Here is a 15,705-nt window from a genome sequence, read left to right as displayed (position 1 = left end):
TCTTTGATGGACATTTACTGCCCTCATGTGCTCACAGAGAGGAGCTACTACACTAAGGTAACTGATCACTGCTTCAGTGCTAACATTTGTTTAACCACCACTACTAAGTACAACATTAGAGTTATCATAAATAAAATAAGATATAATAACAGTATTGATTAAAAAACACACTCAGCTGTTTTAAAATGTTATATTTGTATGGTAATAGGAAAAGCACAACCAACTGGAAATGGTCACATCATATTCTCATAGCAAATAACACAACATATCAAACAGAAATAAAAGAAATAATCATGTGCATTTTGCAGGATAAGTAGTATGTGTGCTAAGAGCTACATACAAATCTCCTGCTGTGTTTAAACTCACATTAAAAAGCGCAACAAGAAAACTACATTCTAAGTGAATGCCTTACACATTGAATCAAAGGTATTATGTAGCTGTTATAAAATGTCATTATAAAATACCAAATATATTAATGAACAAAGATGTCTGGCAGAATACTGTTAGTGTTGGGATACTGTTAGGACTGCTAGGATAGTCATTAATCTTATTTATATCTGTGATTCCAGAGCAGATGAGAAGCTCCACTGTGTTGGTGAGAAGTATGGGAAACTCTCAGAATGTGGTCGGGAATGATTTTCTGAGTATGCAGCAGAAGTGGGACTTGACTGGCTTAGGAAAGCCCTGACATGGGAAGGCAAAGAAAGGAAGAGCCAGTCTTCCACTAAGAGACCACCTCCACGCAATCCTGAGCAGCAGCCCAGTTCAACAGGAAGTTCTTCCAGACTGTTACTGCGGAGGTCCAACCTGCATAACTGATTTAAAATTGAAATCCCACTTGGTAACGCACTGAGTGAGTTGTGAGCTACATTTAGGGTGCGCAGCTCCAAACACCTACTGAATAGCTCAGGGGGCAGGCTCTCCAGCCTGTTGCCACTGAGGTCCAGCTCAGCAAGCAGCTGCAGTGCTTTTATCTCAGCAGGCAGCTTCTCTAGCAGGTTACAAGCCAGGAGGAGCCTACGAAGACGGAGCAGAGTGAAGAGTGCTGGGGGAAGAGTCTGGAGGTGGTTATTGGACAGATCCAGGAGCTCTAGGCCTCGAAGTACACCAACACTAGCTGGCAGTGCTAGAATACGATTATAGGCAAATTTGAGGGAAGAGAGACGTCGCAGATGAGCCAGACTAAGCAGCTCCTCCAGAGTTGTCAAATTGTTATGCTGCAGGTCAAGTGTCCGCAGCTTGGTCAGAGCCAGCAGTGCAGATGGCAAACGCTCCAGCTGGCAGTCCTGCAACAGTAGCTCTGTCAGGTCGACCATTCGCTTCAGTCCTGTCAGCACGAGCAGCCTGGTACCCTCGTTGTAGATCTCCAGCCTCACCAAGCTTCCTGCCACCTCACACAGCTCTCCAGGGATCCGCTGTAACATTCCTCGAATCACCAGCACACGCAGGTGACGCAGTTGGCGGAGGCTACCCAGTGCCCAGCTGCGGCCTACACCACCATCACTACTGAGGCGACCAGAGAGGTGGAGCTCATGCAGGCTGCGGAGGGAGAGGACCCAGCTGGGGATCTCTGATACCTGAGTAAAGGTCAGGTTAAGGACCTCTAGGCGTTCCTGGAGGACTCCAAGAGCACTGGGATCAACAGCTGCTGTACAGTGGTACATGTGGACTTCTCTGTTGTAAAAAGAGTAAATTAACTATCCAGAAATCAATTTTATTTTCTGCTTTAATTAAGAAATACAGTTATCTATTATATAAAATATAAAGATATGTCAATGGAAATAACTTTTGATGTACATTGTTTAGTATGTGTAAATTATAGCCACACCACAGTACACCTCACCTGAGAGAGGTCATATTGGTGACCTGTGCAGTAAACCTGGCATCTGTGATGAGCTCCAGTTTGAGGATTTGAAGGTGGCTGAGTGTGAAGAGGGCTGGAGGGAGATGAGGCAGCGCCACCAGCTGCAGTCTTGAGCAGCCGTCTGCATCCACGGTAGTCATGGCACGCAACTTTTCCTCCCCCCAGCGCCTCTCTAAGCTTTCCTCCATCAGCCTGCTTTCACTGACTGGGGACAAAAACACGGACAGACGCTGGGCCAGCAAAGGGTCGTACTGGTCTGACATGTGTAAAAGAAAGGCCAGGTCATTTCTCAGGTCTGGAACATCTCTCAGAGACCACAACTCCTTCAGTGAGTGGAAGGAATATTGTCGTAGAGAGCTACATAAGACATAAACCACAAAAAATAGAAAAAAACCATCAACAACCAAGCATCAAAAAATATACTGTAGACCAAAACCCAACATCAGACTTTAATCCTATTATCCGTCCTCTGGTATGCTCAACCTCAAGAGCAGTAATCTGAATAAAGGCCCTTTAAAAATTCACAGGGTTAGAGTAAGTATTCAACTTAAAATTCAGAATTTAGCATTTTAAAAGTTTATCTTGAAATATAACAAATTACTATTACATGAGCCCATGTGATCCTATAATGGCTGCATATGGACAGATTTTACAAATTTACCCTATTAATGACAATTTGCTCAGACATGACATCCCTGTTTCAAAGGGTCAGTATTCACCCCAGTAAAGTCAATTTGCAGATAGTTTAAGGTAGGTAACTCATCACATGGGCATTATGATTTTTTAAAGATTTTATGTCAGTTGGGTTACTTTATTGATGCTGGTATACAAAATGGTACTTGTCGTAGAAGATGTACACAACTATTGGCAGGTTTTTTTTTCTTAATGATTAAATGTGCAAGCGTTGTTTTTATGCTATGTGGATTTAGTGCAACTGACTAAATGAAACAATTACATGTTATGAACTTTTCATTTGATGCATATATTGATTTGATACTTATATATTATTTTTTCTTCTGCTGCTATGAGCAGTGAGAGGGACTCAAAACAATAAAGTTGAGGATGGATAAACCAGAACAACAAAATAAAAGATGCTGAAAGAGCTGGAGGAACTACTTCAGTGTTTTTATATGAGTATAGGTTTAGTTGTGGTTACATCACAAACACACTTATCCCACATAATGTACATACCTGTTTAAAATCCAGACTAGGGTGTGGAGGTTGAGCAGACCGTACAGCCCTAACAGGGTCAGGTAGGCCAACATCAGTTTGCGTAGGAGAGAGGAAAGCACGTGGATACATTCAAAGGTAGAGTAGCCAACCAGGGCCTGCTCCTCCGGGTGACATGTGTGGGTGAAGGATAAGTTGTTGAGGAGAGGGATGGTGTAACTCACAATCAGCGTTACCATCAGCAGTTTGAAGATCGTCTGAGTCAAGTAGACCTTAATAGATGAAAGAGGGTAACAGGAATAAATGAAAAACATTCACAGCAGGTTGCTATAAATATAAAGACCTATAGAAAAATCAATTATATATAGATTTTATAGACTAGAGAAACTCTCACCTTATAGATCACAGCTGAACTTTCGCAGTGGGACCGAAATCTCCTGACCCTTTCAAAAAGGGCCCTGGCTTGTTCCCCATCACTTCTGTCCAGGCTGATTACCTGCCTGGGACTGTCAACAATGACTGAAGGCTTGGGGTCAAGAAAGTGCACAGGTGAGCCAAGAGATACAGATGACACCGTGGAGTTAGAGGAGAGTGTGGAGGGGCATGGGGAGGGAGGCATGGCAGAGGACACACTATCTGACCTCTTGAACAGCGGGCTGTCTGTGCCTGAGTCTACGCTTGAATGTCTCATGCGTGTCACTGGGGGTGAAGATGAAGAGGCAGACGGGTGGTGTTGTCGTCTCTCCACCTCCTTCTCTTGAATGTCCTCCTGCTGGGCAGCGTGGGACAGGGCTTGGGATGTCCATGGTGACTCACAGCACTTTGCTAAGATGGCCAGAAAGTGCTCTATGCGGGAGGAGGTGTGGGGGAAGTGGAGCCAGAAGGAACCACTGGCTACCAGCACGAGAGACTGCAGCAAAGCCATGTAAGGAAAAAAGCGGGAGCACAAAGGCAAAGCCTCATGGTAGCACACCTACAGGGACAGACAGAGAGCAAAAACTCAGGCTTTGGCTGCTTGGGGAAATTCATCTTCTATGGCTAATCTGTTTCCGGGTCGCAGGGGGTGCTGAACGAGGGCGGGGTCACCCTGGACAGGTCCCCAGTCCATCACAGGGCCAACACACACAGACAGAGACCAACAACCACTCACACTCACACTCACACCTACAGACTGTTTGACCAAAGTTTGATCAAAGGGTTCACTGATAAACATAACTCCAATCACATACAAGTTTGTTATCTGATCTATGGCTATTATAAAGGCATAAATGACAGTCACAGTCCTGTTCAATATTTTTATTGCTATCATTTGTTGTCTTGCATTATTTAAATTGTAAAGGTGAGTATTACAGTACCTGGCTAATGTAAATGTACTGCTGGTAGACCAGATGAGTACGTCGCCCCCGGGCCGCAGAGTAAAGATTTGGGCTGACGCTGTGTGGACCTTGTGTTGGAGGCTTTGATGATGCAGCCAGTGCCACATTGTTAACAGTTGAAAAACTATAATTGCTAGTATTTGCAGGCGGTGAATCCAAGGGAATGCACACCACTCGGTCTCGGGACAGCTGCTCAGTGCAAGCCAACACAGACGTCATCAGCATCAGGACCACCAGGTAGTCCATGAAGACCTCCCACCAGGGCTTTAACAGTTTAGATCTGTTCTGATGCTGGTTCAGAGGTGCCAGCTCTGACAGTGAAAACATGACGACTTCTCAATGATGACTGTAAGAGAAGGTGAAAAAAGGCCGGGCTTTGCACATGAACTGATGAGCAAAGATGAGACATCTTGTTAGGGCTCCTCTCCCTACGGAGCCATAGCAGCAGCAATTATTACAATTGATATGCACTTTACTTTACTTTAACAATAAAGACCTATCAGAGGTAATAACAGCCATCAAAATATCTGTGCAGATCCCAGTCCGAGTAATAATTCTTTAAATACAACATGTGACCAGAGCCTGATCAAAGAAAATCCACATCTGCTCAGAGCATATTATACACCAATAAAGATGCTGTTCTCAAGGCCCCAAAGCAAAAATTGTAATAATTTCTTACAATCGACATTGTGGTCCTGTGTGACCATACTATACTATATTTACTTTGATTACAAGATTTTATTTTCTGCGCCGGAAATAATCATTATTTGTATTTTGTCCTTGTTTTAGAAAATCAAAAAACGTGATGATATGTTTTTCCCGCAGCAACCAGGTTTTAAAAATACTTGAATCAGTGGGGTTGTTTGCTCCCTCACAGTCCTGGTGACGGGTAAAATTAGCTGAGAGTTTAACTGGTCGTACTTAATGATGTTTATTTTCCAAAGCTTTAAATTTGACTTTGAGTCAATCACATTTAATGTTTTAAAGTTGATTAAATTCTTCAAACTAAAGGAAATATTTACAAGGAAAACTTTGGAATTCTCAAAGGAGAGTGAGTAAAAGAAGAAATTAATCATCTAAACATTACAACAGTAGTTTTTGATCAGTTTTATCATAAAAATATTTTGCTGAACTGTAGTAACTACCATTGGAGCCAACCTACTTCTAGGATAAAATGCTGATCATTCATGCTACAGTTAAAGCCCAGATTAACTTTCACCTACCTAGGAAACCAGCTTTTTCTCCTACTTTCCTCTCCCTCTTCTGATCGGCTCACAGCTTCTTTACAGAAACCCCATTCCAGTGCTGTCCGGTTCTGCCGTGAAAAACTCCTGAAACTTACAACAAACTCCTCCTCAGCTGGCAGTCACACAGCTTTTCAAGGGTTGCCATGGCACCAGAGGATGTGTGGCTGAAAAATCTAATTCAGCACTAGAAGCACGTTCAAGACCCACCAGGGTCAAACCCGGACCATGTCACTCCTTTAGGATTGGATTACTCTGAGGAAAAACATCACAAGTGTAGGAGATGAATAGCACAAGAAGCTGAAAAAAACTTTCTCACTGCACGTATTAAAAACGGTTCCCATACAGAATGACCCTTTTCAGATCACCTGTCTGGTTAATTTTGTCCTCTTTATATAGGCCTATTGGTGTTAAATATCTGTAGAAGTAGGCTTCATTAGTCACTTTCTCCTACTGATGCTGAAATGTTCCAACATTTCGTCAGACTTATCATAAACTTCCATCAGTTGTTTGGATGCATTTCTTAACCATTAATAGCTGCCCTGTGTAACAGAACTGATAATAGCTTTTTACTGTTAAATTTACTAAACGTCACACATTCATACATGACTACTGGGCTCTTTGTAGAAATAAAACAACAACTCTATATCCAGCAGGGGTTGCTGAAGTTGAAGTACGATGAGTTGGCAGCATCTGAATTCTTGTTTCAGTTCAGTTGATGTTCCAGCTCTTGTTTCAGTTTTTACTGTTTAGCCCACATGAATCCTACAAGATGGCATTTTTCTGTTTGTGTCACTTGGCCTCTTTATGAATGAATGTGTGTTTCTGTTGTAAACCCTGGTTTGTTTTTTCAGAGGTTAAAGGTAAAACGTTGCAGAGGCTACATACTCTATGACTGGAAAATTTTTGACTCATGTATGAACTTAAGTGACATCCCATTCTTAATCCACAGGGTTTAATATGACGTTGGTCCACCTTTTGCAGCTATAACAGCTTCAGCTCTTCTGAGAAGGCTTTCGACAAGGTCAAGCAGTGGGCACACTCCACACTCCTTTTCCCAATTTTTACCATTCTTCCAAAAGCGCATTTGTGAGGTTGCACACTGATGTTGGATGACAAGGCCTGGCTCTCGGTCTCCGCTCTAATTCTTTCCAAAGGTGCTTTATTGGGTTGAGGTCAGGACTCCGTGAAGGCCAGTCAAGTTCATCTACACCAGACTCTCTCATCCATGTTTTTATGGACCATGTACCACATGGTATGGGATGGTATGATAGCATACCAAGACGGGTTGAAGCTGTTAGAGCTGCAAAGGGTTGACCGCCATCATATTACACCTTACAGATTAAGAATGGGATGTCACTTAAGTTCATATGCAAGTCAAGGAAGGTAAGTGAATACTTTTGGCAACATAGTGAATTTACACGTATGTACAGGCATTGGTATATGTGTCCCTGTGTGAGTGTGTCATGGTCATATATATACGTCAGTGCATTGTTACATTTTTCTCTGGGCTAAGAAGAATCTGGAGCAAAGACTCAAACTGACAGTGAGCCACAATGTGATCTACTCTCCACAGCTGGTGTGTGTATTTAATGTGTATGCTGTGCTAAATGTGGATGTGTTAGGGTTGGGGTTAGTAAGTGTGCATGTGTGCATGCAGAATGTGGTAGTTGCAGCAGTGGTGGCTGCATGTGAATGTATGTGTGAGTGAGACTGGCATCTACTGTTGCCACACTGAAAAATCTCCAGCTAAAACGTGGAGATGCAACTCTGAATGAAAAGGACAGTTCCTCAGGTATCGTAGTATCATCATCTAAGACTGAACACAGGTCAGTCCTTTGCATGGATTACTGTGTTTTCAAAACCTTAGTGCAAAGAGTGAAAGGATGAAGGTGCAGTGTTACCCTGGCTGCATTTAATACACATGCATTGATAAGGTATGCCATGATCATAATTTTAGTATGTCATATTTCAAAGTAGGGCAGCACGTTGGTGTAGTGGTTAGGACTGTTGCCCCACAATAAAAAGTTTGCGGGCCTTTCTGTGTGGAGTTTGCATCTTCTCCCCGTATCTGTTTGGGTTTCCTACGACATCATGTTTGGGTTAATTTGTGACTCTAAATTGTCTGTAGTACTGAGTGTGAGTGGTTAATGGTCTGTGTCTGTGTGTTGGCCCTGTGATGGACTGGCGACCTGTCCAGGGTGACCCCGGCCTGGAAAATCAGCAGCATATCGATGGATGGATGGACATTCCAATGTACATTTTGCTTTTTATCCCTGACGGTGATGATGTTATTAGTTTTGATCTCAATCCAACATAGCGGACAAATTAAAACTTTGACCATGAAGGACACTGGGAGAGATCACCACAGATATTAGGATTTGTTCTAAATGACAAGGCCAGTGGATTTCCAGAGTGAACAGAGCTAATCATCAGGGCATCAGAATGAACTCCTCTCCAGGCTGAATGACTGTGGCTTAAGCTCAGGATGGAGACGACACTGCACACCAAATATACACATATATACATATATACGTTTATGAGGAAGACAGATAAAAAAATAATTACAACAGACATTAGCAACTATAATTTTACCTTAGATTAGCTAGTAAGTTATTTCATTTCTGCAAACTAAATTTAATGTGTCCTCAGGTCTGTTTTTTTTTTTTTTTTCTTGCTGTTTTTGCTGCTGTTTCTCAAGAGAGCTCATTGTATTGGAAACTGATTGAGCTTTTTGTATCCCATGCATCTAAAATTAAAGAGCGGGGCCGTGGTGTGGCAGGCTCAGCATTACAAGCGGTGGATAATTTAACATGACCCTCAGTTTCAAGGTTCTGCTGAGAAAAGACTTGCGGCTTCACACCTTTTCATCTGCGATTTACCCACACAGAGCGTGTCTTTTGACTATGGCCATAAGCAGGAGTGTTCTGGGTGGGGTTGTGTTATGTGAAAGGATTCACACATCAATGTTGTGAAAAAAACAGTATAAGCTTACTCCAGGCCTCAGCTCATGAAATATCTGAGAAAACACTTCAGACATAACACACACTTATTTATTATTTACTCTCTGGTTAACTGGAGCTACCAAATGTTGAGGAATTATTAAAAGTTGTTTGATGAGAAATTTGTGGATTATTAATTGCATGGGCCTTTGTCAGGAGTTGGCTTTTATGCCAAACAGAAAGGTAACAAATGTTAACAAAGAACAAACAATGATCTTGTATAATCTAGTGCACCTCTCTGAAAAACCACAATGTGTTTTTTTAGTTTATATCAGTATGGATGAAACCAAGAAAATATGATGTGAATGATTCTTTTTTATCCAAATTGTGTTCACTGTGTTCTTGGCATCCAATGTTATTTCTATTGCACTATTGTATACAGTGCTTATACAAAGTACTCAGACCTCCCTCAATTTTTCACCCTTCGTTACATTTCAGAAAGCAGAGAAGTAAAAAGAAAGAGCGCTTTACAACAATGCAAAACAAATTTTTTCCATTTGATTTTTCAATTTTATTTTTTCGTTTTACCTTTTGGTTATTCACACACAACTCCCAAAATGGCCTTTTACACAGCCTTATGCTAAAATAATATAAGTTCATTATTCTCTTCATCGAAGTACACTCACAGAGTCACACTGTGACGTACCCCATAATGACAACACAAACACAAAATTAAACATTTTGCTAATTTATTAAAGAAGTAAAACTGAAATATTACATTTACAAAAATCTTCAAACCCTTTGCTCAGAGCTTAGAAGCACCTTTTTTGAACTAATGGAGCCACGAGTCTTCTTGGGAACGATGCAACTGACTTTTTACAGCTGGATTTGGGATATTTTTTGCCAATCGAGGACATTCACAGAGTTGTCCCTGAGGCACTCCTTGTTATTTTGGCTGTGTGCTTAGGGTCATTGTCATGTTGGAAGCTGAACTTCCGCCCAGCCTGAGGTACTGGGCTGTCTGAATAAGGTTTTCATCCAGGATCTCTGTAATTTGCAGCATTCATCTTTCTTTCAATTTCACCCAGTCCTTCCACACATACTGCTGAGAACTGAGGCAAAAGGGTCCAATTGTGTTCTCATCAGACCAGAGAATCCTATTTCTTATGGTTGTCTTTCAGAAATTTTCTACCTTCTCTTGGGAACATTAAGTGCAGCAGATTTTTTTTTTTTTTTTTTTGGTCTTGCCACAATTCTCACTCTGAGCTTTTGGAAGTTCAACCTCATATCTCAAAGATGGTCAAAAGAAATGGACAGAACCTGTGTTAAATAAATGAGCACCTGAATACTTAGGTTCACATGATTATTCTTTTTGTTTTATTATCATTAATTGTAAAAAACTTTTATGATTACGTGTTTGTACTGTCATTATGTGGTGCTTGATGAGGAGAAAAATGAATTCAAAAGATTAGAACCTCAGTTCACAAATGGTGAAACATTTAAGGGGGTCTGAAAAGTTTCAGTATGCACTGTATTTATATGTATTTATGTTGTGAATGTGAACTGGTTGCTTAGCAATGCAAGATGTGAAAGGAAATTTCCCAATGGGCACAATCAAAAAACAAATGTTTCCAAAAAAGTCAAACTTGTAATGATTAGGGTGAACATGTTAGGAGTGGACAAAACTCAAGGCTCTGCTTTGCCTGTAGGTGCTGCATCAATCAAAAAGCTTCTTTCAATCCTGTAGACTTGATACTTGATACTGTGCTGAGAGCCCAGAGTGAGCCCATCTGTCTTGACAGCAAAGTGAATGTGACTATTTAGAGCATTATGTAATATTAAATTAATCACTGATTAACATAACCTTAACATTGGCTTGTTTTACATATTCCCTCTTTAGATAAAGCACCAGCAGTTTTGCCAGTGTAGGCAGAAAATGCCTTGGGTACCATGTCCTTTTGGCTTTCTCACACCCCCTTACCTTGCTGTAACCCTGCATTGTCAGAGTGGCTGCATGTGTGGGCGAGGGAATGCCCAACTGATAGCTTGTCATCATCACCATCATTTATTATCACTGGCAAGATCACAAAATTCTAAAAATTAAAACCACACTGTTCATGGCTTCTAATCTTGTACAGTTGCTTTCTGTCTTTGTTTCTTTTTAGCAACTTTGAATATCCAGAGAAGAGCTCTATAAAATCTATGCATTATTATTCTAATTATAATTATTGCTTTTATCATCATTTCTTTTGTATAGGAATGTAACACTTTGTTAAGTTATCATGCAAAAATATTTTCAAATATATACTTGAGTACTGGAGCCAATCCCAGCTCACTTGGCAAGGGCAGGGTACACCCTGGACAGATCACCAGTCCATCACAGAGCCAACATACAGGGACGAACAACCACTCACATCAACGGCTCTAACCACTATGCCTCCTTGCTGCCCGACTATGAAGTGAACTTGGGATGGACTATGATGGAAACACAGCAATTAGATTTTAAAGGAAATGTCTGGTGTTGTCAATCTGACGTGTATTGATTTAGGGAGAGTAGGAGTGTATGATAAGTTGTGACATAGAAAAAAAAAAAAAAAAAACTTCAGCAAGAGTTTGTTTCATGGTAAGTGTGAATAACAAGTCTGGTGGCGTGGCGTGGGTTTCATTTTGTACATGAACCTGTGATGTAGTCTGATATTGAGAGCTGGAAAAGTCCATAGTTCCCATGACCATAGCAAATTTAGATTCCAAATGTATACTGCATATACTGCTGTCTCTTTCAGAAACCACTGCCTCTGTTGTCTTTGATAATATTATCATATTGTGAAACCCATTTCATTTAGACTCGGCACACCTGCTGATCAAAATCTCACTGCAATCTCATCTAATCATTTTCATTTAGTCCACAAGGAAGAGACAGTCTGGTACTGTCCATAAACTGCTCTTTTGCAAGCCAAACTCAGAGAAAGTTGAAAGGATATGAGCAAATGACTGTATGTGGGTGGGGACGAACTAGTGACAGAGAGATAGAAAAGTTGTTGGCCGTGAGAAAATGGCTGAAAGTGGTTTCAATCGCCGAGATGAAAACACTTTAAACCCCAAGCCACAGCAGCTCAACAGGTAAGAAACAGCAGGCCGAGGCCTGATGATGGGTTGTTTCTCTTCCTGTGTTCATTGACAATAATTCATTTGATATTATGATGTAATTTATCATACAGCCTAACGCCTGCATTGTGATCACAATGTAGGGTGTGCATAACAAGAAACCTGCTGAGCAGACCTATGTGAACAGAAACATATTTATGTTTTTGTTTATAGAAATATCAGAAATATCATAATTCAGAGATGCTCTGCTGCCCAAGGCTTCAACAGTACAATTACTCTGAATAATCCTGGTCCACCCCAATTTTATGCAGGACTGTAGGACCTGAGTTTGGATTCTTATTTGGGATAGTAAGATTCTGTTGTCTTGTTTAACAATATGACATATATATTGAAATATTGTTATGAAAGTGTTAGAGCTGTTCATTTTCTGCATGCACACCTTCAGTGTATGAATGTATGAATTCACTTCTTTTGACTCCTTTATGAAGAACTCTGTAATATGCTGGATTAATCTGAGGTAAAACCATGTAAACCCATTATGACTTTGATTGTTTAAGGCATATATATATTGGCGACGTGGGGTGGTTGTTCATCTATTCCATTCTAATGATGAATCCATTCAGAGTCAAACATAAAGACATTAAATTTTCATGTTCAAAGGTCAAAGGTCAATCCCAGCTCACTCTGGGCGGGTTGCACCCTGGACAGGTTGGCAGTACATCACAGGCCCAACACACAGAGACAGAGACCAACAATCACTCACACTCAGACCTTTGGACAATTTAGAGTCACTAGCGGAAACTGGAGTATCTGGAGGAAACTCACAAAGGCACGGGGAGAACACGGAACCGAAACTGCAACCTTCTTATTGTACTAATCACTGTGCCACTGTGCTGCCCCAACCCCTTTTTATATCATTTGATATCAGTCTGATGCTGTATGTGTGTGTGTATCAGAGCACTCTTTTATATACAGTTTGTTTATTGGGGCATCACAGTTGCATAGTGATTAGCACTGTTGCCCCACGACAAGATGGCCATGGATCAGTTTCTCAGGGCTAGGTTAACTGGTGACTCTAAATACGACTCTAAAATGTCGGTCTCTGTCTGTCTCTGTGTGTTGGCCCTCCCTCACCCAGAGTAAGCTGGGATAGGCTTGGCTTGGGTTTAATTTTCTTTTGTGTGTGATGCATTTTCTCGTATAGCTGCCTATATTTATATATTTTGTCTTTAAATATAAAGGACAAAGAACATTGAATTTAATTTGAGTGAATTGTGTTACATACAGTGCCAGTCAAAAGTCTGGACGTTCTTTGCCAAACAAATGAAAAAGAAAGTGTGTCCAATCCTTTGACTGGGACCGTATATTTGAAGAAAATCTCAATTTTAAATTTTATGCTTACATAAAGTTTGTTTTACAGAGCTGCATCATTATTCATAGCCAGTCATGTTGACCTGTTGAATACAAATCCATCCCCAATGCCAGATGGGATTGGCTCCAGCACTCCAAGACCCTGATGGAGAAGCAGTATAGATAATGGATGGATGGTTGGATAGCTGGAAAATGGCTGATTTGCAAGGTGTAACGTAAAACAACAACAACAACAACAACAACAACAAAAAAAAAAACAGGTCCAACTTGACCATAGTATGGATGGAGCCTGGATACATTTGATAATAATTTTATCTTTAGAAGAGCTTTCTTCTTTTTTTTTATGTGTTTATCATGCATAGGAAGCTACAGATTCCGAGTTCACTTGGTAGTTCACCTGTTGGTAGTTCGAAGGCTGAATCTGCAGTACATGTTTTTGTGTTCATCCAATATAATCCACACTGCAAACACCACAAAGGCAACGTCATGAATTAATAGAAAAAGTACATGATGCAGAGTGACATGGTGATTTTTGTCTTCTGATTTTGTTAGTGTTCACTCTGCCCTGTGAGGGTTAGGGTTAGGGTTAGGGTTAGGTAAAAAAAAGTCACAGTAAAAAGCAACTAAGGCTCACCACAACTCATTATCATTTGAAAGGAAGACTTCAGGATCTGCAGTTCCTACACTGTAGTGAGGACAACTTGTCTGGGTTTGGATTTCATCTTTCAAGCTCAACACTTCTAAAAAAACTCTAAACTTAAATAGTGAAAACCCACAACCTCTCCAGGGTTAACTGAGGTTTGGGTAAAGCCATTCTCAAAATTCTGACAGCCCCCCAGAAGATGTGTAATATTAATTTCAGATAAAGTAAGATTCCTGCGTTCACAAAGAGAGATTATCCAAAGGCACCAGGTTAATGCCATTTTTATGACTCATGAAATGGCAAGTTAATAGAGTTCACAAGCTGTTTGCAAGAAGAAACCTGATATCAAAGCACACTATTAAGTTTTTTGGAAACTATCCCATTCCATCTATAAAAACTATTCATTACCACAAATCATAAAATTTTAGAAGTCATAAGAAATGAAATTAAACAAAACAAAACAAAAACACACTCTGTTCCCCTCTCTAACCGCCATATTTCAAGTTCCTAGAAAGACAGTTCTCTATCACAATCAGGGGAAAAAGAAGCCCCTGAACCGACAGATGAGGCCCCAAGCCACACTACCCACCAGCCCATCTCAGCTCCTTGCACTCCTCTCGTCTGTTCTCCTTGAAAGCCCCTGGGAAAAGGTTGCAAGCCCCCCACCACAACAACCACAGTACTCTGCCATGCCTGTTGTCATGCACATCAAGGTGAACTCAGCTCCATCTTGTGCAGCTCATACCTGGAGTCAAACAAGATGTCTGCAAAACTATAGACACACTGAGAGATACCTTGGTTCCATTTCATATGAGGCCCTTGATGATTTGATTTCAATCTGAGGTCAGATTCAGACCCAACTACTTCAAAGTACTTGTCATCATCAACATCACATATACATATATATATATATATATATATATTTAGTATAGTTGTACTTATATTCACAGCAGTAATTGCTCCCACAACAATTGACTCATCTATCCAGCATTGAAGTGGCTGGCTGTGTTACTCTGGACATAATTGAGCATCGACAACTATAAGAAGGCAAATGCTAACACAGTGACACAGCTATTGGCTTGTCTTTTGGTTTGACTGGTAGGTAGTGAATGCTATATTCTGGTAAACACGATCAGAGGGCAGATGCTCAGTGTCTTGTTGGGGAAAAAAGAGGAACTTAATAAGCCATTCATAGTACAATGACTCACCAAGTCTTGAATATGCAATATTTTTATTACCTTGGTAATATTCTATTACCAAGACTTTTCTCCAAGTGTTAAATAATGATTCCATTTCTCTTCATGTACTCTTTAAATATCCAAATGTAATTTAAAATAAAAAAAAAAAAATATATATATATATATATGAGAGGACATTTGGTAAATTATAAGTGTTTATAGAGTACTTAGAATTCATAGATATTGTATATATTATTATAAAGTAATACCCTGATATCTAGATTCAACTCAACAAAGATTTTATTTTCAAACTAAATGTTTTTGATATAATTAATGTCAGCATCTTCCTGAGGGGAATGAACACTTGATATAATAGAGTGTTTAAATTGAAGTGAAAAAAGAAAAAAAAAATCCTTCCTCACTCACAGAACTGAGTGGGGTGACTGAATACCACATAAAAAGACACACAGAGAGGAAGACAGAGGCTGACAGGTAGATGTCGTAATGTGCAACTACACATCAGTGGCAAAGGTCCACATGTTCACATGAGAATGATGAGATATTCAAACTTTCCAAAAGCTATCACAAGTCCACCCACTAAAATGGTGAATCCAGAAGTGACACAAGCATAATTGGTCACATACGAATCAAAATTTTCTCTTGACGGTAGTATAATGTGATGTCTTCATACACAGATACACAGTGGGACCTAACCTCAAAAGTATGTTGGTGCTGTGTGAGGAACGGAGGCACAAACCTCTTACTGCAACTCGGAGAGCAGTTTTTAAAACGTGTTCATTTTTTGATAATAG

General features: G+C 40.4%; 1 protein-coding gene across 1 annotated transcript; it reads right to left on the bottom strand.

Annotated features, from left to right (window-relative positions):
* Nucleotides 1-551: 551 nt before the first annotated feature.
* On the bottom strand, nucleotides 552-4,737 carry LOC115048136 (volume-regulated anion channel subunit LRRC8D). The gene is made up of 6 exons (XM_029509446.1): nucleotides 4,536-4,737; nucleotides 4,390-4,478; nucleotides 3,429-4,007; nucleotides 3,056-3,306; nucleotides 1,844-2,221; nucleotides 552-1,674 (listed from the first exon to the last, which is right to left on the bottom strand). Exons 1-6 carry the CDS (start codon nucleotides 4,735-4,737, stop codon nucleotides 552-554), a joined length of 2,622 nt encoding a protein of 873 aa, XP_029365306.1.
* Between the last annotated feature and the right edge of the window lie 10,968 nt (nucleotides 4,738-15,705).

The sequence above is a fragment of the Echeneis naucrates genome, chromosome 8, assembly GCF_900963305.1.
Source record: "Echeneis naucrates chromosome 8, fEcheNa1.1, whole genome shotgun sequence".
In the NCBI taxonomy this organism is placed as follows: Eukaryota; Metazoa; Chordata; class Actinopteri; order Carangiformes; family Echeneidae; genus Echeneis; species Echeneis naucrates.
The sequence above is the reverse complement of the archived record's forward strand: the minus strand, read 5'-3'. Positions and strand labels throughout refer to the sequence as shown.